Source organism: Harmonia axyridis, chromosome 3, assembly GCF_914767665.1.
Source record: "Harmonia axyridis chromosome 3, icHarAxyr1.1, whole genome shotgun sequence".
NCBI classification, from domain to species: domain Eukaryota; kingdom Metazoa; phylum Arthropoda; class Insecta; order Coleoptera; family Coccinellidae; genus Harmonia; species Harmonia axyridis.
The window spans coordinates 12,058,126-12,085,392 of NC_059503.1; the positions used below are offsets into that span (position 1 = coordinate 12,058,126).

Below are 27,267 nucleotides of genomic sequence, written 5' to 3' on the forward strand. Positions count from 1 at the left end.
GGGAAGCAAAACTTTGGGAAGATTATGGTTACAGATCTATGGACTGCTTTTAGGAGATTCTTCAAAGTGCTGAAGGTGTAGGTGTAGATGTAGATATGCCCTCAAAAGTTAGTTGTAGAAGACTAACTTCAATGGATTGATATTCTGATTTTACTGCATTTTACCAATAGAATATGTAGCTACAAAAAGCTGATATAGATTTTTTAATCTCATATATTCCAGTTTTGCAGCGGAGAAGTAAGTAACTTGGTTATCTTATGGCAATATATGAAAATTTACTGCAAACCATAAAAAAGGTGAAAGTATTCGAAAATATATCAACTAGTATCGTGAGCATAAGATATCAAAATTCAATCCAAACCACCTCCATAAAATCTGTCTCCTGTCAGAAAAACGTTCCAAATTCATAAATTATTTGTACTCCATATACTGAAACTATTTGCCGAATCATATTCATATTTTTGTGTAGGTAGTTTAAATCCCACTTAATTAAGATAAATAAACATTCCTGGGAAAAACCAGAGACAAGACAGAAGCATATAATGGCAAGTGACTGGTTGATCCTTCTACGCCACTGGTGGAATTGCAATTTCATCACAATTTTTCGATTCTTCAGTACCTTCTATGTAATAATTCATAGGGACAATTAATATAGACCATTATTTTCAGATCACTGTGTATCAATTATGTCAGTTTGAGTTTTACGCAAATAGAACAACCGTAGACTGTATCTCTAGTAAAGATTTACAGAGAGAGTAGCAATGTCAATAAGTAGTCATAGATGTCATAGATCTTACTATGCTGTGAAATAAGTAAGCAAATCAACATTCACAATCGTGAATCGAAATAATAATTAGGTGACAATTTTGATATTTATATGGAATATTCTTCATGAAGTAGATTTATTTGATCTTTTCAATTTATAACCCAAATAATTGATACAACATCGAAAAAATGGTGCAGCTTCATGTTTAAGTTGAAATATCCCGAGGAATAGTGACTTTATCGCTATCAATTTAGAGTATCATATTCACAAGAAAAATATTGGAGTATCGAAAAATTACAATAGAATTGCAATGCAGCGTAAAACATGGGGTGGATCAACCAGTCTCTTGCCTATGTCGTACGCCTCTGATTGTAGCCAGTAACGTATTTTCAACATTATTTAGTATCTCATATTCGAATACAGAACCGATTACTCGGTTCTAGAAATTATTGGAATTGATCAAACTCAAACGAAAACCTTCTGACAACGTTGGACCAACTTTATCTTCTATCTAGAGCGGAGCCAAAGTGTACGCGTCTCATATGCCGAACATTTATTCACTCGTCAGCCTTGATGTCCCATTTTTGACACCGACTGTATCGGGCGTCCGTAAAAAGAGCAATATGTGATCAGTGCGAGGCGGCGTTGTCAATGCCGAAATGATGACGATTATATGGGAAAAGTAATTTTCCCCTTCATTTGCATTCTTGATGAAAACCTCATCGACCGTACACGTTCACCAGGCTGAACGGATGCGCACTTGTTTTACCGACTGATGTGATGCCGAGCCTGGAGATTCTTATACTACGGTGGCCATTAGCGATTCATCAATGAATTCTGACGGATGTTTTGATTTGGGTTGATGGGTGAAATTCTGCATATTTGGAAATGAATATGTAGTATTTGTATTTGAAGAGTTTTTGTGATTTACAAATTATATTCGAAAGAGATTCCAAATAAGAGCCCGCTATCTGGGCAACTGTCACTTTTAAAAACTGTCATCTTTTGACATTTGACAAGTGAAAACTGCGCAATTACTGAAAATGGAACGATACACGCTTGAAAAACCTATTGGAGTTGTTAGTTGGCAAAACTAAAGTATTCGTGTCGTCGCGGAGCATCTTTTCGGCCGACAAACAGTTGGAAATTTTTTAGCTGTTTCGATGAGTGAGTGATGTGAATAATCGAAACTGTGTGTCGCTCTAGAAAAACTGAGAATTTTTCTGCTGTAGTCCCAATTAGTGAAAAAACTTGCCGAGAGTGGTTTCAACGCTTCAAGAACGGTGATTTTTGACGTCGAAAACCAACATTGCGATGGAAGACGAAAGGTTTCAAAAGGTTGGTCAAAACTCGTGTCAAACGCAATAAGAATTGGCAGGATCATTGGGAGTGCCGCAACAAGCTGAACGTCTGAATGTCATGGGAATGATTCAGAAACAAGGAAATTGGGTGCAGTACGAGTTGAAGCCGAGAGATGTTGAACGGCGTTTGTTTGCTTGTGAACAGCTTATTGCAAGGCAAAGATGGCAGGGATTTCTCCATCGCATTGTGACTGAAGACGAAAAATGGGTTCATTACGATAATCCCAATTGCAGAAAATCATGGGGATATCCCGGCCATGCTTCCACGTCGAAGGCTAAACTGAATATTCAAGGTTCCAAAGTCATGCTCAGTATTTGGTGGAACCAACTCGGCATAGTGTATTAAGAGTTGTTGGAACTGACTGAAACAATCACAGGCAATTGTTATCGAACGCAATTTATGCGTTTGAGCCGGTCATTGAAAGATAAATGGCCGCAATACAACGAGAGACATGAGGAAGTGATTTTACAGCATAAAAATGCTCGATCGCATGTTGCGAAAGTGGTCAAGACATACTTGGAATCTTTGAAATGGGAAGTTCTGCGTCACATTGCTTCCTCGGATCATCACTTGTTTCGATAAATGGCACACGGCCTGGGCAGACCAGCACTTTCCGGCTTATGAAGAACTAATAAATTGAATCGATTGGTGGATCGCTTCAAAAGATGACCAGTTTTTTCAACGCGTGATTCGTATGGTGCCGAAATATAGGAGAAAGTAATGGCTAGCGATGGACAATACTTTGATCAATAAATGTGTATCCAGTTTTTTACAATTTAGAATTTCGGAGAAAAAAGACGGAAGCAAAGTTGTACGCCTATGTAATTTAAATGTAAATGTTTTTAAGGATTCATAAATTAATTATCATTCGAGAAGAGTTCCGTTCAATATATGGTCCAAAATATCTGCACAAAATCATTGAAGAAGTACATTTTGCATTCCTATTGATATATTTCGTTTGTGATCAATATGTTCTCTGTAATTCACCAATTGTTAAAAAATAAATGCCATGAACTCGAAAATCCACTGAAATTTCCGTTGTACCTTTTTGCATTTGTATTTACCCAATAAACCATCCAAAAGAATTCGTTGTTTAAAAAAAAAAACAGAAAAGAACAGAAAAAAATACAATTATTTCTTCCGGTGTGAGTGCTCTTATGTAGCTAGCTGCATCTTTAGATGACTCACTTCATCGATGAACTTCAAACGTATAGATTTTGTGATACCTCGAACCTCGAAATTTATCAACAAATATTTCTCTCCTATTTTATAGTCCTTATTGAATTTGTGATTATTTGTTCCACATGTCTAAATTCAGTCAAAAGTGAGTTCAATTTTATCGCTGTAGAATATATTTAACTCAAAATTCAAAAATTTCACTAGGTAAAACTTATCTATTGTCATCTTCCAAACGTACATAATCGCGAAATACAGTAACAAGCACAATGAACCTACCTCCATCCCTGAACGGTTCTCACAACAATCATACGATAATGAGACTAGTTACTACCTAAGTTCAAATCTATTTCATTGAATCTGCGAATTGAATCTCGCAGAGGGAAATTTCCCTAAGTGCACGAATCGATATAAATTATAGGAACAATAAGGGACCGAATCAGATGATGAGAAGCGGGGCAGATGTTGATTGAGACACAACAATGAAACCTTTTAGAGGTGAAGACAATTAAAATATAAATCAACTACATTAAGGACCTGGAGAGTCTGTAGTAGGGCCTCTACCCGTATCGGGGATGGCTGGGAACAATTAAAAGTGAAACGAAGGTAGAACTGGGAATTTCGGCTCTGTTGCCACAGTTCTGATTTTTATTCAGGCATTTCTGGAGAATTTGGCACTCATATTTCGAGTAAACTCATAGGTTCCTTATTTCTTTATGCAAAGAAGTCAATTTAAATAAAATTTAATAAAAATCTCTGGACATCAATTGGCATGAAAAACATATTGATTAGGAAGATATTATTTTCATCTGCTGTGAAGATAATAGGTGTACAACTTTGCTTCCGCCGTTTTGCAATAAATGGCTGTAGCGGTAAGTGGTAGATAAATAGATCGTAGATGTCATACAATAAGCTTAGGTATTTGTAAACTTAACGCCATCGACATATTAGTCGATTTGTGACTGCATCAAAAAGTTATTTTCGATTAAACATGTCAGCTTACAAGCCAAATTCTCGTCATTTGCGGAAGGTTCTAATTTTCTGCTTTAATATAAAGAAATATATGGCTGAGGCTCAATTAATGCTCTCAAATTCCTATGGTGAGACCGCTATTAGTGAAAGAACGTGCCGAGAGTAGTTTCAACGCTTCGAGAACGATGATTTTGACGACGAAGACCAGCATAGCGGTGGAAGAGAGAAGGTTTTCGAAGATGCAGAATTGGAGGTCTTACTTGATCAAAACTTGTGTCTTACGCAACAAGAATTTGCAGGATCTTCGAGAGTCACGCAACAAGCCATTTCAAGACGCTTGAAAGTAATAGGAATGTTTCAGAAACAAGGAAATTGGGTGCCGTACGAGTTTAAGCCGAGAAAACGACGTTTGTTTGCTTGAGAACAACTGCTTGTAAGGCAAAGAGGAAATGGATTTCTACATCGCAATGTGACTGAAGATGAAAAATAACGATAATCCCAAGCGCAGAAAATCATGGGAATATCCCGGCCATGCTTCCACGTCGACGGTCAAACCGAATATTCACGATTTCAAGGTCATGCTCAGTAATTGGTGGAACCGGCTCGGCGTAATGTATTATGAGTTGTTAAAATCGACTAAAACAATCACAGCCGATCGTTATCGAACGTAATTAATGCGTTTGAGCCGAGCATTGAAAGGCAAACACTGCAATACAACGAAAGACATGATAAAGTTTTTTACAGCATGACAATGCTCGATCCCATGTTGCGAAAGTGGTCAAGACATACTAGAAAAGGTTGAAATAGGTAGTCCTACCCCAACTGCCTTATTCTCCAGACGTTGCTCCCTTGGATTATCACATGTTTCGATCAATGGCACAGTAAAACTATAAACTGAGTTATTTGTTAAAGTGATCTATAAATACTGTAATATATTACCAATCTATTCATCTATGTCAGATCAATAGACTAAACAATACATCTTTGCAGTATTTCGGTGATAATAACTGAACACTTTTGTTTTATGTTCATCTCAATACAAATAAACAATCACTACGCAAGCGATTAAGGACCCGCAATCCTTCTGTGTTAATCCCCAAAGGAATATTTCATTTCACAAAGCAAAAAACAATAAGTGTATTAATTACAGTATATATTAATTGTAGATAATTAAATACTACAAATTTCATTCAGTCGATAAAAGACCTAGAAGATAATTCAATCCTTGATAATACATTAACAAACATGATTTGTACCTATAATATTTTGCAAGGTGACTACCACCGAAGAGTCTGACAACAGCGTCTTCCACGTCCTCTGAAAGAGGTGACAGCTGCAGGTATGTGGACTAATCAAATCCAATTTAAGGCTATTAGTTTTCGCTCCCGTATGCCACATAAGGGCGCCAGGATAACGTCTCTATTTATACGGAAACGGATCGTATGCCACGTCGCGAACCTAACCTCACCTTTCCGAACTTGACTGAGTTCAAACGCTCAAGTTAAATGGGGGAGATTATTAGATATAACGTCTAAATTAGGCACTGGTAACAGTGCAACAGTTGCGGGTGGCTTGATTACTACCATATGCAGTTCTTATATCTCAATTGGTTATTTATTTGTATTAATTAAGTGGTCATCAGCACTACCTTCAACTAATTGATGGAGTTGATCGTTGGATAAGCTCGTTTAGGAGATTAATAGGTAGGGTTTCAGACGTTTGCGTCAATTATGATGATTCGAGGTAATAAATGAATTTATATGATGCAGGCATGGGTCACTTTGGAAAGGCAAATTTCCATGTGCATTCAATTTATCTTCACAATAACTTCAGAGCATTCACAGCAAACTTTTTTTTCAATATATTGTTTGCGTAAACGTTATGTTATAAATAAAATACAGACCAGATCGATCTCAAGTTAAGAGATCATTTTCAACATATTAGAGCGAATATAAGTAAAGATATTCGTAGATTTAATTCAATTTTATTTAAGTGAATATTCGATATCAAGAAAAAGATGGATCTCATCCGAAATTTACAATTTGAAAGCAGAAAGTGCTTCTTCCTTGCACCGGTCTTACAGAAAAGAGATGAATGATATTGTGACCAATGTACCACCTAACTGGTTTTTATTGTAGGTACCTATATCTAGTTGCACTTCAATTCACCCTAGAATTCTCAAGCCTTGCCAGTAAAATCCAATTTTATCAAAATATCGAGTTAATTCCTTCAAGAGTGATACATGTACTTCAACGTTCCCTAAATCTATCAATATATTTTCTGTAGGAAGATCGTCTTTGCTTTCGACAAGAGCTACTTGATTTTCAGAAGTTTTATTGTGTAGAGTCACATCAATAAAAAAAATGATGAAATGAGAAGTAACCTTACAAAACACTTTTATTTATTAAACTTATTGTAAAAAAGAACCGAAAATATCAACTTTTTTGAAATAGAAACATAAATTGAATCACTATAAATCATAACAACATAAAAAATACTGATAGAAATAAAGTTTCTGGAGGTTGGAGATTGCTCAATAAATAAACCTCCAGGCTTTGTTTGATTCCGTAATTTTCCATCCAGGATCTAAGACAGATGAGGCATTTTAAAGATTTGTCGCCCAACCTATTGCGGGTTTTTGTAACTGTAAGAGCAGCTTTGGCAAATTGTCTTTCAACAGGAGCTGAAGATGCTGGCGTTGATAAAATATCCATGGCCATTTGCACCAAGTTTGGAAAGATATTTCTGAAAGTACCAAAATCTTCCAATAGATTTCATAGAAATGTGAGAAAACTACTAATAGTCACACTGGCGAATGCTTCAGCCTCTCGGCGCTGGAGGAATACCCTTATTTAGTCTGAGATTGCAGAAATGTATGCCGTGTGACGCGTGCATATCAAGTTCAAGTAATATTAAGTAACTTGATAACAAGTCAAACAATAAATATCTAAAATCAAGACAAGCTCAAGTTGTAATGTGATTTTTCACGAGCTTGATTTTCAAGTCAAGTAGTTGGTTAAAATGTCAAGCTACTTGGCTTGATGAATTCCTAAATCCAATAACGTTTTGCGATATTCACCTTCGATGGTTCTACCTTTGTCAAGATAATCAACAAGCAATATACCATGAACGTCAATATACAGAAGCCATAACCTTGACAGGTGATGTTTAAGATTTTGGTCGGTTTTGATGGATGAATCCAAGTTTCATCCACTGTCACATATTGACGAGAATATCCTGTTTATTTCGGCTTTCGAGACAGACCAAGCGTTGTACCGTCTCTTAACCTTCAATATCTTGATCCAGACTCAACTCAATTGTCCGAAATTTCGAAAAGCATCTTTTGAAGCTTGGTACTAACGAATAAAATGCACGAAGCGTCAGTACTTTTTTCATTTTCTTTTTTCCTGTATTTTTTCCACCATTCATCAATTGTGTTCACCATTTCATTGTTATCCAAAACTAAACCTTTGTTATTTTTCTCCACACGGTTGAATCATAACAAATTCACAATCTATCATCGATCCTACCCCCTCCCGCACCTCCAGTTCCCAGTCAAAGTTTGCTTTGTCAACGACAAATCCCCTGTATCCTCTCGGATGCATCCATGCTCAGCTGAGATTCGATTTAATATCATCCATTATCAGACAACGGGCAGAGGTGTGACATAGAATTAACATAAGCATTAATAAAGGAATTAGTTCCAGTTCCTGGACTCCTATAACTGTACGTCGAAACGCGAGTGCAGGCGACAGACGACGTCCAGCGTAAGTGCTCGTGTCATCCCTAATATCTACTCGTTGCATTGTTACGTAAGGTTAGCTCCTCCAGCCACGTATGCAAGGGGTGGTTATGGGGGTTTGGTGTTGCTGGGGTTGGCGCCCCTTTCGCAGCGTTACAAATCGCGGTGCAACTGCGCCTCGAACAGGGCGACGTTGAATCGGATTTCGATCAGATAGAGTTTATAAGTTATTATAATTGGAGGATGGTAGGTTGGATTTATCTGATGTTGCGTTGAGAGGCTGAGGCTAAGGGATGAATCACGTGATGGTGGTTGTCTGTCATGGATAGTGGATGGTTGGAGAATTCTGGAGACGCACGACTCCATTAAAAGTTCTACTGTGCAATTTTAGTTTACTGAGCAACTTCAGATGTCCAGATGTGAGTGTACAGAAAAGTACTGATTTGTACACTAACGACTGGACAAAAAAGTGAAAAGAAGCAACAGGAACTTTGCAATTTCATTAACGATAATTATTATCAATGATAATAATCGATTCTTTTAGATACCTGAGAGACCTCTCAGAGGCTAAGAGCTTGTACAAAAAGTTGGCTTAGTCCAAATTGATCGCCTGATTTCAATGGTTCTAACGCTGTAATTTAAACTTCAACATTTTCACTCAAGGACATGAAAGCACTGAATTCGCTCAATTCTATCATTTGAATACCGTTTGCGAAAAAAAATTGGTTAATTTATTTGGAGAGAACGGGAAATGTTAATAAAATGAAATGAAATTGTCAAACAATCAAAGGCGACACAAAAACTTTTATTCATAATTAAATATTATAATCGATGTTTTTTATTGGTCAATAGGAGGATAGCAAAGAATTGTTTAGGGTCAAAATATAGAGTTTTACAAAATAAGAGGTTTCATTCTGCAAAATGAGGTCCAATCACACTTCCAGCCCAAAAACCTCACAAAACATTGACATGTTGAAGATCGAGAGGTTTTTCAACAATCATTCTTGAATTTCCCGAGACCGAAATGCGAGAAAAATTAAGTTTTTTACGATTCAGAAACATTCAGGCTTTGTTTGATTTCATAATTTTCCATCCAGGATCTAAGACACATGAGGCATCTTATAGATTTGTGACCTAACTATTGCTGGTTTTTGTTACTGTAAGAGCAGCTCTGGAAAATTGTCTCTCAACAGGAACTGAAGATGCTGGCATTGATAAAAAATCCTTGGCCATTTCGGCCAAGTTTGGAAAGATATTTCTGAAACTACCAAAATCAACCAATAGATTTCATAGAAATGTGACAAAACTACTACACTGGAGAATGCTTCAGTCTCTCGGCTCTTGAGGAATCCCTTTATTTAGTTAAAGCGCGCACGAGATTGCAGAAATATGCCGTGCGACGCGTGCATATCAAGCTCGTTTTATATCAAGTACCTTGATATCAAGTCAATAAATATCTAAAATCAAGTCGATTCAAGCCCAAGTATGTTAAAAAGTCAAGCTACTCGGCTTGATGAATCCCTAAGTTCATGTGAGGCTCAACTTTGAGAGCCTTAAGACCTAAGTCTTTATGCAAAATATGGTGTAATGCCGTGAAATAGAACAAACCTGTCAACACCACGTACTACAGCAACAATATTTTTAGTTTTTCTCGAGTGGTTCACATGGTTTCGATTCTTCACATCACTGACTCGTGTCAGCAACTCGAATTATTCCACCAGTTTCACTATTTCCAGTTGAGAATGTGCTTCAAGTGGACTCAAAGGTGCTTTAGTTTTGTGATGTCAAAATTTTCACCATTTTCATAGTGAATTTCAACAATTCCAATGCGTTGTTAAGCGTGAATCTTGGCGTAATTTTTACTTGTTACTGAAAAAGCGGTTATTACGGAATTGAACAACTGCGCTGAAACTCCTCATTTTTTTTCTTTATGACTTCAACATTTCGCCCTAGAAACCTCAACCCTTCGTAAAGTGATTATCCACCGAAAAAACTTCTTAGTCTCCATCCGGAAACTCTCGTTTCTCTATTTTCAATTCACGGCAATCAGCTCGCTAACCAAGCTCCAAAAGCGCAAATTACAGCTCAACATTGCCTGCGATTAAGGCACCGCCACGACCATAACGTTGGTGAGATTCTGGATGATTTCGCGATATCCATTTAACGTTCCCCGTTGCCAGTTCTGGAGACGGAACAATTCATCCATCATAGTTGAAGGTAAGTCAACTATTAATAATTGTATTTATAACGAAAGGCTGCATCATTGCCCCCATTTCTTCAGATGGCGCTGGATGACTCATTCCGGAATTATCGCACCCTTGGCCAAGTTGTAATTAATCCTCTTACTTTCTCTACCACCCTTTTTTAAGACCCCCTCAACCTTTCGTTCAGCGCCGTAATGTCGGCTAATCATATTTTGCAGAACCCGCATTCGTTCAATATGAATGCTGGGTATGAGAAATGTTTTTTCAATTAAAGTGGAGGACAGAACAGAGTTTATTCTATGGAGGTTGTGGTTGTTTCTATTCCTTTGTAAGTTATTACTACATTTTTGACAAACCGCCTTGTGGTTCAAGAATTACTCTGTTGAAACTTCATCAAAGTATTATTTTAAGTAAATACTTTTTTCTACGATTGACAGCAAAAATTGATTTTGCAGACACATATCAATCAGCAGAATATTACTTCGCCTGCCTAGACAGGCAAATAAATAATGAAAAATAATAAATAAAAATAACAAAACATTCGACTTTTTCTGACAATCAATATATTTTGCCACCTTCTTTATTTCTGGAGGAGTAAGTACTTCTCAGTTGCTATCCTTGTCCATAATATAAATATATCCGATATTTTTTCAAAAAATTGTCAGATACTTCATAAGTAAGCAAACTATAATTTTTATGGACATTTACATTTCCATAGCAACCAATCATTCCAACAATTGCGATTTCTATCAAATTTCGTTTTAATTTATCACTACAGGAAAAATAAAAAAATTGTGGGAATTGTAATTATTTTCAAATACAACATCCTACATTTATCATTATAGACAATCGAAGAAAAAATTATATGTTTAACTCGGCAGCAGAGCATATCGATTGCCTTCGCTGAATTCCTAGCCTCGCTACGCTTAGCTATGAACTGTCAACCGCGGCAGTCAATCTACTATTTTGCTGCCTAGTAAAACAAATAACTATAATGTAATTGAAAAATTCATCTTATTGGCCCTAAACCAAAAAAATTGAAGGATAAAATAATATTATTCTGTTTGGTGAGTTCAAATATTCGACAATTTCCGGCAAATCACAGAAATTTCTTCTTGTCTGACTAAAGTATGTTATCCTTATCGGTTTTCAAATAAAAATTTTGAGATTTTCTCAAAAAAAAAATTATTATTATTATTGAACACAGTTACAGAGTTGAGGCACATTAAACCCATAGCCTCTTACTCAAAAATTATCCAGAATACTAGAGTAGAAAAAAAAATTCGATTTTAGTGAAAAAAGTAAATTATGGTCAAAAGTCAACAGAAATTCACACAAGGCCACAAGAATGATATCTTCAACAACCCGAAAACTTAATTTTTATATATATTCGCGTTAATTAGTTCTCCAGGTGTCAAATAAATTCTTGAAATTACTGAAAATGCATCTGCAATTTCATTGAGCAGGCTGTTTCAGTAGTTGAATACTCGATCACAAAGGAAATTTTCTTGGCATCTTGTTCGAAAGAAAGGAAAAATGAAAAAAAATCATTTTTGTGTTTACTAGATCTGTTTGTCAAGACGAAAAAAATCGACGTTTCAACTATGTATTCATCAAAAACATTCAAAGCCTAATATCACACATATAACACTCTGATTTACATGAAATAACTCCCTAAATTTTCGAGAAAGATTCACCCCCTAAAAACTTTCACACTCATTTGGTAACAACTTGTATATTCAAACAATTTCAACAAAATCTCCTCATAGTTTCTTAGTTATTGAACCTGAAGTTTGAACAACATTGTTTTGAATAAACTTGATGACTATCAGTATCAAGTGCAATAGTGATTGTTCTGCTCAATTTAATTCATTCATATTTAGCCAACAGATCCTATTCCCATGTGAATATAATCCTGGTCAGATCTAAAAAATGACTTCAGCGCTGGATATGCTCACAATTTTCTCCCGAATGTAAATTTTTGTGTTATAACCAATACACAAACAGAGTTAATCCTTCATCCATCATCGTCCAAACTAAAAATAACCCTTTTCATATAAAGAAAACAACAGAAATCTGTACTAATTAACCGAATATCTCCTGGTATCGCCCAATCCCAAAAAAACTTTGTGTTACCGCACACCACAAAGCGTCCTCTTCCAAGTCTTCATTAAAGCAGCTTCCGTTCTGATTGAAAACATGTATGCCGCGTGTTCTGTTATAGATTTGGCCACCCCTTCGGCCCCCCCTGGTCCTTCGACCGTGATCCGGTGTGGTAATCGCTACGTAGGTTCGTTATCTGCACTTTACCGTTGATCGATGTCCCCGTCTCCACTCTAATCTCGTACCTTTGGGCACGTGCCACTGGAAATCCTCCATTCTGGGCCACGCGACCACGAATCCCAGCCCCAGATCGACGTTTGTGTTTGTCCCACGATTCCCACAGGATGAAATGGCTGACGGGCTCTCCCCTTTTTTTCTTGGTCCATTCAGAGCTGCAGCATCCGTGCGCGATTTATTTTAATAATTAGATTTGCCCTTTATTCCCGATCTCCCCGTGTGCTCTTTTAAATGAAGTATAACGATTATTTATTACCTTTGCGTTGATTCGATTCTCTTTTTATGAGATTCACTTAGCGCTTATTACGGCTCTGTTATGCGTCGTTAAATCTGAACGTTGTGAGAACTTTTTGTAGCGTCTGTATAGGGTGTAAAAGGTTTCATGTCACCGCGACTATTCTGTTTATTGTTTTCTGCTCTTCGTTTTAGTTTTTTTTTTTAATGACTCGAAAATTTCAATTTTCAACCCTACTTCTAATTCTCATGGGATTCGAATTTTTAGAATACAAAATTATATAAATTGATTGCTAAAACAACGAACGTTTACTATGTTCTCGAGAAATATATTTTGTTTTTGATCACCCTGTTTTTGAATGCATTTTTAGATTACATGGACCAATAGACCCCAAGTTTGTTGGAAGATTCATGTGCTTAAAACTCACCGTTTTTGAGGTATTTCAACATTTCATAAACTGAAATGTCTTTGGAAGAACCTAATAACTTCCAAATGAATGAATTAATTGGAATGAAATTCTGAGAGTAACCACTAGAAAAACGAAGATACTTAAGTACTGACTCTTTGTTAATAAATGAGAACTTTCCAGGGTATTCGAAATATTCGGAATCAATTCATTGATAACTTAGTCGAAAGTTAATATAGGTAGGGCTCATTTCAAATGGCACGCCCTATATTTTATTTTTTTATCTGGTCGAGAACTTTTCTAAGATAATGAATTTCCTACTTAATAAATGAAATAAAATACTGTATGAACCATATGGAATGAGGCCGATATTAACATATAAATAAGTCATCAGTGAATTGTCTCATTTTGAACATCCAGTAGAGTTCTCAATGATTTTCAAAAAAAAAACATCCAAATAGAAATTATTAGGCTGCATTTGATGAATCGAAATATGTACTTCAGTACCTCAAAAACGGTTAAGTTTTGAGCATATAAAACTTCGGATAAACTTGGGTTCACTTATTCCATCCAATCTGAAAATTTAATAAAAAACAGTAGTAGGACATTGACATTTTCTTGGTACACTCTGTGTGTATCCAAACAATTTGAAATTGTAGCTCTAATGAAGAGAAAAATTCGAAAATTTCAACGCTTAACCTAATAGAGCGTCAATGGTGGAGCACCCTGTATCTCTTGTCTCTGAATCTGACTCACAAAATTACTCGAAAAGTAGTTGTTTGTTGCGAAAAATTAACGCATCTGTTTCACATGAAATTATACAAAATTGTCATTTCTGCAAAGAAAAGTTCAACAACGCTTTAAAAAAAAATGTCAACAATGAGTGAAATTTCATCCCAATCGAACAATAGCATTGCAAATAATATCCAGTGAAAATATTTTCCTAACCACTTTTCAGATAATAATTCATATCTTTAGAAAAAACTTAGTTACAGAAACATTACAATATTACATGTTAGTGCCAACCATATCAAGCAGAAAGTTTCTTGCAATTTATTTGAATCTACCGCTATTTTTCTGCAATAAGACCATCCTTCAACATTAGCACCCAATATAGGTCAGCAATCCATAACGGTAGATTTCCAGTTGAAGAATAGTGGGTCATAAGCGGGAAGAAAATTTATTTCTTCGACAAACTTCTACTAAATCAGTTTTCGTACATTATTACCCACCTGATGAGTTAGGAAAGCTAGCCACACATGCGAAGAGTTTTATAATTGGAAATAACTGTAAGGAACTTTTTGTATTTATCGAGGTTGAACTATTTTGTATAGTTATGTATATAGATATGATCTTTTGGCTTCTATAACTACGACAAGCAATTAAGAATCATATCATTTCAATTTCTTTTATTTAAAATTCCTTGCTCTTCAGACTTCAAAATTTAGGACCAGAATCTAACCGACCATCAGAGCCTTCAATTTTTGCATGAAATTCCATAGAATAATATCCATTTTCTTTGAAGATGTTCAACTATTCAGATTATATGATATTTCCTGTAAAACATTTCAATTTTATTCTGCCTGCCTTACCATTTCTAGAAGTATAGTGCTCTATAAAGTGAGAACATTTTCTCTAATGAAATGATAAGATCGATACAATATCTCACAACTGTTGAACAGGCACACGAAATATGAATACAAGGAATGGACATATTTCATGATTGGGATTCGTATCCATTTGGTAATTGAATGAAAGCTTATCAAATCTGCGCGCCAAACAAGGGTAGCATCAAAAATCTGACAAGCTTGAAGAGTTATTGAGCTTATTGGTAACATGCCGTTGTCATAATGTCCACTCTTGTTGATATGACTCCGTCGACCGACTCGGTTAAGTAGATTATGTGTAACACAGACAGGGGGAAAACATTGCGTTAAATGTATTGAGATAATTCATTATTTTGTAGGTATTATTCGTATGATATCATTGAACGAACGTACTCTCAATTAATATTATTGCTGGAATTTCAAGTTCAGTGATCCGGAATGAATCTACTTTATGTCCATATCCATGGAAACGAGAAAAAATTAATTCTATATCGAATTTCCCAGCTCCTGTTCAATGAGAAATGTACCAAAATATTTTTACATTCAGTCATATGAAAATATTACACCTGGAGATGTAAATTTGTCCTATTGGGAAATATATGACAGCAGTCCGACCAGTACCCGATTCTCAGTTCGTGGTAGCTTCAGGAGCTACCTGGTATAGGTCGGTGAAAGCACCACGAATTTCTTTGCCTGAGCAAGACCAGCAGTGTTTCTCCAGAGGGTTTTCTCTATTGTCCCACTCCCATTGTTGGACCGCTGCCTTTTCCAAGCCCACAGATGGGCTCAGAACCAACAGGTGATAACCTTAATGCCTTTTTTGCAAGTTCATCAGCTTTTTCCAGGAAGCACCTCATGAGAATAGGTTAATCAGACACTGACGAGTTCAGTTTCTTTGTGGGTTGCAGAAACCTCCATTCGTAGGAGTGAGGATGTAACTTACTTGAAGCCATCACAGATACTTGAGTTAATTAGATTTCTGGACTTGGATTGCGAGCTGTAGATAGCTAGAAAAGCTCTTATGAGAAAAACAATAGGCCTCAAGGTCGTGGAGCAAAATATCTCCTTGTCAGTACTTAGTTATCAACACTTTCTTTCTTTTAGTGCCTCTTCTAGTGAAGATTTTCGTTCCTCTTTTGAGCTGCGTGAACAACGTTTGAACATTTATCCCTGCCAAGTCTCTAATATTTGTTATCCAGGAGTCTTGCCACCTTCCTGGTCCTCGTTTTTCCTCTAGTTTTCCTTTATGGTCAACAGGATCTATCAATACTGAAATCAGCTTTCAGCACTTATTAGAAGTAGACCATTTTTTGCCTTTCAATAGATTTTAATATATCTACATCTGCATTAACATCCTCTCCTTCGATACTTATCTGTGCAAAAAATCTTGAGCATTTTGCGGTAGACCCTTATTTCAGATGCTGCGATTGTCTTCGAAGTCGCCTACTTGAGTGCCCAGGCTTCCACCCCATATTAAACCATTCCATGATGGACTTTTAAGTCTACAGATGCGTTACAAGAAATATCTTCGTTCGATCAAATGCCGATCGATTTTACTCTATTTTTGATCTAATTTTGATGTCTGGGCATAGAGTGTCAGTTATGCACCACTTGATTTCGTTAACTCATTCTGTGCACTGGCCCTCTAGAGCCATTTTAGCTGTTATATTATTGGTCTTCAAGATTACCATGACCATTGTCATTTCTAGATCAATTCTATCTCCCAGACAGCATCTGATGTAACGATTCCTCACTGTCTGCGAATATGAACAACTCTTCACCAAGTGATCAATGGTTTTGTCTATGCCGCACTCACATAGTTGGCTATCAATAGAAGGCCAGTTAAAGAGCTTACTATTGCAACGATCATGACCAGTCCTGAAAAAGTTACCTAGGAAGATTGAAACCTGGAATTTTCTCTGAAGGATCAACGATTAGACTTTTCCTGGAGACATTACCAGAATTACATTTCGAACAAATTTCCTTGGCACTTTCATTAGATTGAAGGAAAGTATTAGTCCATAAAGGTTTGCGTGATTTTAATCTGGCAGTTCTAGTTTCTGGGATGTGAGTATATGTGTCAACCAATGTGAAGCTGTGGATCTAATGATTCCACTGATAATTCTCATAGAAACGTCCAGCTGTGCATCAATTTTATTTAAATTTGTAGGTATAGTCAATATCAGCGCAGAAAATTTGAAGAGCATACTACTGGAATGATCATGACCATTCCTTAAAAAATCCCTAGGATGATTGAAACCTAGAACTTTCTCTGAAGGATCAATGATTTGAGTTTTGATGAAGACGACTTCATTCGGAACGCCAAATTTCCTTATAACTTTCATTAGATTGGAGGAAAGTATTAGTCCATAAAGGTTTACGCGATTTTGATATGACAGTTCTAGTAACTGGGAAGTAAGAAACAATTGGAACTAAGTTTGGGTAGAAATGAAATTCATCCCAAGGCGGAATGATAGCATTGTAAACCAAGCTGAAGCTGTGGATCTACTGGTTCCACTGATAATTCTCATAGACCGGTTAAGTTGTGCATTTATTTTATGAAAAATTATAGGTAAAGTCGATAACTTTCCCGAATCAACGGAAAAAAATACGCGCCAAATATCTGAAACCCATTTTCCAGAAAAACATGAAAATACATTAAAAACCCACAACAAACCCGACTTCATAACCCTCTCCAACCCTCAAACAGCATCTCCTCTTGTGTCGACGACCGCGATTTTTATTAGCAAAGTTTTTCAAGCAATTCACACACACTCACATACACACAGATACCCGTATTTATTTGCACGCCACAACGGCAAATATATTTTTTTAGCCGACTGATGCCAATCCTTTTGGTCCCTCCAGAGACCGTCGGCGTGTAATTACAGCCCGGTCAACATGGGATGTTGTAACGCATTTGGGCATCATGTTTAGCAGTTGGCGGGGCCGTCGTAGATGGGGGCGCCGCGACGCGCGGTTTGACACCGCGTCCACGCTCGCTGCAGCGGCCGTTGGACCGTGAAGAGCATTCCAGTTGACGTTCTCTTTCCGTGGGGACGGAGATTCGCTGCTGCTGGACATGGGGGTGGCTGTTTCTTGCTGCCGTTGCTGCTGGCGTTATGAGTGATGGATCGAGGTCTCTGCGATTTGTTCCTTCACGTTGTTGACGGTGTTTCAATCGGGGAAGGGGGAAGGGATTTGATAGGTTTGGAGGGTGGATGACCCTCGTGTGTGATTTTGGATTTGATGTACAGGGTAGGGCAACGTGAGCCTTTGCGTCGTAGCGGCTTCGCCAACTGGTGTTGCCAATTTTTATAACTAGTGGTATAGTGTGGACACGGCATAAGAATACCGGATTTGCAGAAGCTAGGTTGAGAGTACTGTTATCGAATGTGAGCTCTTTGAAAGTGTTTCAAAAAGTTTTCCAAAATCCAGACGACAGTTAGTTGAATATTTCAAGATCAAGAACAAATCTGCTCAGATCAATTAGCTACGCATTACTGAAAAAAATATTAATGGGAAAGTCGACAAAAATTTCCAAACATGGCGCAATATTGAATCTGACGCATATTTAGAATACCTGCGGCAAAAACTGCGACAAAACCAATACTAAAGTCGGCCTGTTTCAACCATTGGCGAAACTAGAGTTGACTCACTTTGAAAAAGCAAAATCTTTCAATTGTTTATAAATTTTTTTTAATTGTTACTTATTAGTGTACAACTTGCTTTCGCCATTTTGCAATAGATAGTTGTAGCGGTAAGTTTTCGTCAACATGAATAGATCGTAGATCTATCTATCATACAATAAGGTTAGGTATTTGTAAACATAACGCCAACGAAATATCAATTTATGTCTGCATCATGGAGTTATTCTCGATTAAACATGTTAGTTCACGAGCCAAATCCTTGTAATTTGTGGAAAGTTTTATTTTTTTGCTATAATATGAAGAATGCTCTCAAATGCCTATGGTGTGGCCGCTTTTAGTGAAAGAACGTGCCGAAAAAAGGTTGATTTTGACGTCAAAGACCAGCAGTGGTGGAAGAGAGAAGGTTTTTGAAGTTGCAGAATTGAACGCATTACTCAATCAAAACTCGTGTCAAACGCAACAGTAATTGGCAGGATCATTGGGAGTGACGCAACAAGCCATTTCAAATTGCCTGAAAGTCATTGGAATTATTCAAAACCAAGGAAATTGGGTGCCGTACGAGTTGAAGCCGACAGATGTTGAACGGCGTTTGTTTGCTTGTGAACAGCTGCTTGAAAGGCAAAGACGAAAGGAATTTCTGCATGGCATTGTAACTGGAGACGAAAAATGGGTTCATTACGATAATCTCAAGTGTAGAAAGTCATGGGGATATTCGGACATGCTTCCACGTCGACGGCCAAACCGAATATTCACGGTTCCAAGGTCATGCTCAGTATTTGGTGGGACCAGCTCAGCGTAGTGTATTATGAGTTGTTGAAACCGACTGAAACAATCACAGGCTATCGTTATCGAACACAATTAATGAGTTTCCGCCGAACATTAAGAGACAAACGGCCGCAATACAACGAGAGACATGATGAAGTGATTTTACAGCATGGCAATGCCCGACCCCATGTTGCGAAAGTGGTCAAGACTGACTTGAGAACGGTGAAATGAGAAGTCCTACCCTGCTAGATCGGACTATCACTTGTTTCGATCAATGGCACATGGCCTGGCTGACCAGTACTATTACCAGTGTTTTCAATGCGGGATTCGTACGCTACCCGAAAAATGGTAGAAAGTAGTTGCCAGCGATGGACAATACTTTGAATGAAAAATGTATAAAAACTTTTTCACAATAAAGCCTCGAATTCCGGAAAAAAACGGCGGAAAGAAAGTTGTATGCCTATGAACAATATTTTTCTTTTTATCAATGGAAGGGGGTTATGTTCCCTATAACCCCTTCCTCGTTACGCCAATGGTTTCAACTCAAAAATACTACATTCAATGTTTCCATTACCGAATGAATTGTACCCATTGAGAGAAAAAGATTCTAATGAGATTAATCCCGAACATAACGACACGGAAATGAAAAACAAAGCAATTCCACCAGTCAAACGACCATATACGAGAAAAAGAATAAAAACCATCGTCGGAAATAATCAGGAACACAACACAAAACACCTCTGACATCCCAGACTCCCCGGAATTGAATTGGAAGAAGGTGTAACGCAAATAATAAAATCGAGCAATCACACTTGACCCCATCTTGTCTCCCAAAGCCGCCTCCTTCTCTCCAAGGCAGCCGTGATTTCCTTTTCTCGTTCGGAAAATTGATTAAACTTCGAGACGCCCCGACGTATTTAAGAGCATAAATTCTATGCATACTTCGATATTGAATTAAAGTGTTGTAATCAAACTGCACGGCGTTTCTTGCAGTGGAAAAATTTATTTATGTGTTGTTCTCCTTCACTCCCTCGCTCCGGAGGAATAAAGCATAAAAACACAATTGACACCACGTCTCCAGGTTCGGGGATATTATTTTTATTGCCGTCTGAAATTGATTGCTCCACGGAATTAAAGCCTGGGGTTTAGGTGATTTATTATTGTTTTATATCCTGTCAACAATGTATATTTCTCATATTCGAATATTTCCCGGGGAAATTGGTTTCTATATGCCTCAGGATGATCGGCAACCCGAATTTATATTGGGGTTTGCTTTGGTAGAGAACGTTTACCTTAGATATTAATATTTTATGAGCGTGTAATAAAATATATATTAATTAGATTGGCTTTTATATGGGATGATGTTATATGGTTCGATTTTGTGATGTTGCAAAATTGGGAGTTTTTGTTGGTCGACAGAATATATGTTGTAATCATCTTGCTGCGTCATAATGATGCGATTGGAAAGGACAATGGCATCAGTTTAGTGAGCCGAAGAGATTCGCCTAACGACTGTATTATGTTTGACATTAGATTTGCTCATAAACATGAGATAAGAGACACATGTCTTCATTATAACTATATTCAAAGGTTTAAGAAGTATTATTATTATTAAAACGAGTTACATAGTTTAACTAGATAAAACCTATACAATCCAACTGATAATTATTCAGAATACAACTGTAGAGAAAGAAAAAAAGAGATGAGTGAAATAAGTAAAGTATGGTCAATGATCAACAGAAATCTACAAAAGAATATACAAGAATGATAATTAGTTAATTAGTTATAATAGTTAATTAGTTCTCCAAGTGTCAAATATCTTCTTGCTCGCATTGAGTAATGCTGCATCTGCAATTTCGCTGCACAGGCTGTTCCAATGGGCAAACACCCGATTCGACTTGATTTTTCGGCAAGGCCACGCCAACAATAAGAACAACATTTTTTTGCTGGTTAATTTAAGTAATAAGACAGTGGAGATTCCACACACCAAAAATTTTCATGTTACATACAACAAGTTGAAATTTATAGGGGACAGGCAAGACTTTTGACTTGGTTGGATATACGGTTAGCTAAGAAGAAGAAGAAAGAGTCAGCAAGGCATCTCAGAAGCTTATGACCAGTGTGTTTTAAAAGAACTATCTCAATAAGAAGATATTTATTCTATTCCAGTACATTTTTGGTATGAGCTGGATCTTTGATTAAAGTTTGGTGATACTGGTAGTTGATCTGTGAACCTAGATTACAATGTATCCAAGCACGAATGTCGTACGTTTGATGAACCATCCACCATCCCCTGGTGCAGAATGATATTTTGTTTCCAGTCTCTCCGATGCAGAAATCAAAATCGCCAATTGAATGCCGTGACGAAAGAAGAAGAAAGAAGCCACACGACTGTGTCCATTAGGCTGCATTAACGGCAAGCGTTGCGGAAGGAAGTTTCAATATGGCCATCATAGCGTGCCGGACTCTGCCTCAGATAACTGTGTCATCAATCAGAAAGATCTCCCCCCGTTTGGTAACATTAATTTCTTTTATCGAAATGCCTGGAAATCAGTTCGGTATGTTCCCCAACGGTAACAATGAAATGACTGCAGAGGAGGATGACGATGTTCTTTCGGGGTCCCCTAATTGATGCTGGTTCAATCTCACTGGTACTTTGATATCCTTCGAAATATTTGGAAGAACATAATGTGTTATTATTTTCATTTGAATGCTCTTCTGTAGATACAATGAAAATAAATTATTCTAAAACATTAATTTGTAAGGATCTTCTCTAAATAAATCTTTCCTAATTCCCTTTTTTTTGTTTAAGAGTTTGTTGACTTCACACATCATTCTATCATGTCATTATAATTTACTTAATTTTCAAATAAACGATAAAGTTCTACTAACTGCTGACGAAATCGTGGGCAAAATTCAAGTATATATCTTCAGATCCTTATATGGTCTTCAAGGGCGTACGAAGGACGAATGCTCGAAATAATCTGATTTTACATTAGTGATTTCCTAATTTTCTCATCAAAACAATTGATGTCAATATGTATCAATATTCTTTAGCTGAATTTTTTTGAATATTTCAATGTCCCAAAATTTCCTCAGAATATGCCGAATATTTTTAAAAAAATAAAAATTGTTGATGAAAAATTGTTTTACTTTCAACTGGAACAAATTTCACAGAATTCGGCTTTGAGCCTTCGTATCGTTATTTTGAAACTACTTAACTAGAAAGATGAAATTCGATAACATGTGTATTTCTCGAGTTATTAGGAAATCAAAAAGCAAAAATACAAAACCGTTCACTGATTCATTGAACCTACCTGTAATTAATCTAGTTTACGATCACAGAATACTGAAATTGTGACAAAATGATAGGCCAGCCTGAAATAGTATATAACATAAGAAGAGTTGGTTATTATTGGCTGTTATCAATTTGTTTTCATGACAACTACTAAAGGTTTTATCTCATTGGTTATTCGCCGTGCGATTTACTTCATGGATACTACAGTATTGGTTGTTGATCGTGCTTTCTGATATTTACGGTAAAGTAAATCGCAAGTTTTACGTTGCACAGTGCTTAAAATTGGCAGTTACATAGTTGGCGAGATGTACGAATTTCGTCACCTTCTGTATAGAAAAGTTCAATTACGTCTCTCAGAAGGGTCCTAAAAATTAGAATACGCATCAAGTCAATTTTCAAAACCAAACTTGTTCGAAAATACTTCTATATTTCAATTGTATGAGCAGAAAATGAAAATATGAAAAAATATTCAGTTCTCTTATAAATAAAAACATAGGAAAAAGAACGATAGTAAAACGAACATGATACATATCTATCAGTGTCCATAAAACAACTCCTCAATCAAGTATATCGCATCGATATCCCTCATCGAGAAGGAAGAACAATATAGATCAAGGTGATAACCTAACAAACTATCCACTCCAGCGCCTACGACTCCCCGGAAAATTATTCATAGCCATTCAATACACTCTCGGAAAGAAATAAAAACCGGAAAATCTCCCAATTGACAGCCATGAATCAGTAAAAGAGGCATAAATGTGAAATATGGTTCTGCGATATTTATTATCGGGAAAGCGGTGCGTGTTTTCCCGCGCCCGTGGCGGCCCTCCGAATTTCCCAATAAAATCGTATTGCCGCACGCATTTTCATGACTTTCTCTCGCCTCCCTATATGCGCGGATCATGAATGGCAATTCGGGATCAGCCCCGCGATCGGCCAATAAACCTTTCGGTACCTACGTTTTTATGCCCCATGTGGCGTGTATGTTCATTCGATTTGTTGATTCGGATTTGGCGGGGTTTTATGCGGATGAAGACGCTCCGAAGGGTGAATCGATTTTTCGCGATTCGAAGATGAATTTGGCGGAGATGTGGTAATAGCTTTCTCACCTGAACCGTATTGCAGCACTGTTAACGTACGATATGTCAGTTCTTCCTTCTGACCGCTGCGGTTGGCCGCAACCGCAACCAAAAGGAGAGGATGAAATAAATAACGTGCTCTCAAACTCTAATGCCTCATGTGGCGTGTAAGTTCATTCGATTTGTTGATTCGGATTTGGCGGGGTTTTATGCGTATGAAGACGCTCTGAGGGCGAATGGATTTCTCGCGTCGTTTTTTCATTAGTTTTGACGAAGATGTGGTAATAACTTCTTCACCTGAACCGTATCGTAGTACTGTTTACGTACGATGCGGCAGTTCTTACTTCTGACCGCTGCGGTTGACCGCAACCGCAACTAAAATAAGCGGTGGAAATAAATACGGATCCATCAAGTCAAGTAGCTTGATATTTCAACCAACTACTCAACTTGAAAATCAAGCTCATGACAACTTACTTACTTGAGCTTGACTTGATTTGAGATATGTAACAGGGCAATTGAAAAGTCACCGGTCTATCATGGTAAAACACATTTTTTGGCAGAATTCTATTTTATTAATCAACATAGTTGCCTTCGATGGCGATACAGCGATTATAGCGATCTTTCAACGATTTGTCTTTCGCTTTAAAATAGGCCTCCGTTTCGGCGATTACTTCTTCATTGGCGCTAAATTTCTTACCATCGAGGATTCTTTTGGGACTGAGAACATGAAAAAGTCGCTGGGGGCCAGATCAGGCGAATACGGTGGATGCAGAAGCAATTCAAAGCCCAATTCATGCAATTTTGCCATTGTTTTCATTGATTTGTGACACGGCGCATTGTCTTGATGAAACAGCACCTTTTTTTCTACAAATGGGGCCGTTTTTTATCGATTTCATTCTTTGAACGATCCAATAACGCTATATAATAATCGCTGTTGATGGTATGGCCCTTTCAGAGGTAATCAATGAATAATTATACCTTGCGCATCCAAGAATACTGATGCCATGACCTTGCCAGCTGACTGTTGTGTTTTTCATCGCTTTGGATTTGATTCATCGTGTGCAGTTCACTCAGCTGACTGTCGATTGGACTCCGGAGTGAAATGATGGAGCCATGTTTCATCCATTGTCACATATCGACGCAAAAATTAAGGTATATTGCACTCAAACAGCTTCAAACACTGTTCAGAATCATTAACACGTTGTTACTTTTGATCGATTGTGAGCTCGCCACGGCACCCATTTTGCACACAGCTTTCTAATGTACAAATATTCGTGAATGATATGATGTACACGTTCAGATGATATCTTCTCAATGTCTGCTATCTCGATCAACTTCACTTTACGGTCAATCAAAATTATTTTGTGATTTTTTTTTATTTTTTCGTCGATCACAACCGTTTGATACCACTAATATAAAATGCTCTTCCCTAAATTTTCTCATTCGATATTTCCATTTCAACCAAATATCCACAACGAAAAATCTCAGATAAACCATATGTTAACATTACCCGACAGATCTAAGAACATAGTCATGTCGAAAATAAACGGTAAATTACATACGCTGTCGACGAACATTTCTTAGTTCAAAGGTCCAACCATTCAATCTTCCTCCCTATCCAGCATCCTTCAAGAAAGATCAGGTCCATTCTCCTCCCAACTCCGCGGCATCGAGGAACAACATGCAATTAATCAAATCCATCAACAATGAGCTCTCAAATTCTAATTTCGATCGACAATACTTCAAGTCACAACTGCAAAAAATCCGAAAGTTTTAAAAGCGCAGACATGAAAATAAATCACCGATGATAGCCATAAAATATGAGGAGGTTTTATAAACCGTAAGCATGTTTACAATGGAAAAATGAGACTCTTTTATCCCCTTTTCGTATAGCCGATTGGTTTGCGAACATAAAAGTAATAGACTGCTAGGAAATTGATAGTGGAGTAAAGGTGAAAAGCGATCGTGATCCAACGTTAAACTGGCTGAGTAGAAGATTGTGTTCGTGCCCGGCGAGTTTTGATGTCCTGTGGATCGGCTCCGGCGGTTTTATCCTTGACTGTGTGTTCATGCCCCCCTCGGAAACCAAAGGATGCTTAAGGATATCCTCATTGAATCAGATCTTGTAATATAGGTACTCACTTTGAGACTGAACCAACTACCCTAGTCTAATACTAGACCTACTCATTATTCCTCAATGGCGATATTTCATGCTTCGACACCATATAAGAATACCAACCATATACCTTCATACCAATATACATTATACACCATAAACACTTCATCATGCCTTTTCGAAGTCGCTCTATTGTTATTACAGAAGAGTGATTTCAATCTCAAGAACGAGCTCTCTCTATCCTATATTCCATCTCTTGGTCTGTTTCTATTTTATTAGTAATGTTATAGTCAAAATACTTGAAATTGGAAATCATATGAATATGTTGTGCTCTTACTTGGATCTGTGCAGTGTGCACCATGATATGGCAAGCGACTAAGTTTCAACGGCACTCAAAAGGATACATATGCAGAACATTTGAGTTTTCATTTTTAGTAGTAGATACAGTATTACTGTATCTGCTAACCTAATTGAATTCAATTAGGTAGGCAGATGATAGAGTATTACTTTCTGACGATTTAAGTAGAAAAGCCTACCCTTGACTCTAACGTTCTATTCAATGCCTTGGAGGAAAAATAACATAACATAGCATGAGAATCATTAAAGTTTTGTTAAACCCTTTTTATCCGGCAGGTGTGAGTAGAATTGATAAGATAGGGGATGCATCCTTTACTTGGTAGAGTATCGGTGTTCTGAAATAAACTCCCCTTTTCTGCTGAAGCAGAGATATAAATCCTTATGGTCGAACAAAGATCGAAGAGTATGAGACTGTTGAACAATGAACTTAACCTACAGTTTGGAATATAAGAATCATAGACTCCTTCATCTCCATCATCTTCAGATTCCGTACCTAAGGAGATTGGAAAACATATAAACTGCCAGTATCCCTATTTGAAAGGGGTGAAATGGTGTAACCTCGGATTGTCTGTCAGCTTTCATCTGTCACCCTAGTAGGAAACGCCATAGTCGTGAGTAACGATTTTGAAGATATCAATACTCCTACATAAATTGAACACTACTCTGAATAATTCTAAGTCAAAAATCTATTTTCCTGAAATGGGCCAGCAAATGAAAATTGCGGATTATCTCTAGATATGAAGAACTAGATTGTTCCAACCTTATTATTATCATTATTCATTCATTTCAAAAATGTATATATCTGACATACTCATACACATTTTCTATTATTCGTTTCAGTTGAAACAAGTGTTCCTGATCCACAGAATTCCGGCCAAGTGAATGCAGAAGAGTATTCGATGGTGCCTGACAAAAACTACAACGAAACTACATCGAACACTAGTGATATTGTGGGACCCAGTGTTATTGTTGGTGATACAGGTGATGACAATTCATGTTCTTCTACAAAAGCATCATGGACTAAAGAAACTCCAGTTGGCGATGAAAAGTGCATCGACTTCATTGGTGAGTGAGAAATCTATATTTTTGTATTAACTCGGATTTTTCAATACATATGGAAGTAACAGAGATGGCAAAATATGCTGTGGAATCTGTCATTCTCTCTGTTCAGTTGATCAGTGCTTTATACTGT

The 27,267-nt window shown here is 37.1% G+C and overlaps 1 protein-coding gene across 2 annotated transcripts in view; it reads left to right on the forward strand.

Moving 5' to 3' along the window:
- LOC123674462 (zinc finger protein 1) overlaps positions 1-27,267 on the forward strand; it is a 524,422-nt gene that overhangs the window by 326,103 nt on the left and 171,052 nt on the right. For both annotated transcript variants that reach the window (XM_045609332.1, XM_045609333.1), the window contains exon 2: positions 26,916-27,140. In XM_045609332.1, the coding sequence (XP_045465288.1) occupies positions 26,916-27,140 (225 nt within the window). The remainder of the gene's footprint in view (positions 1-26,915; positions 27,141-27,267) is intronic.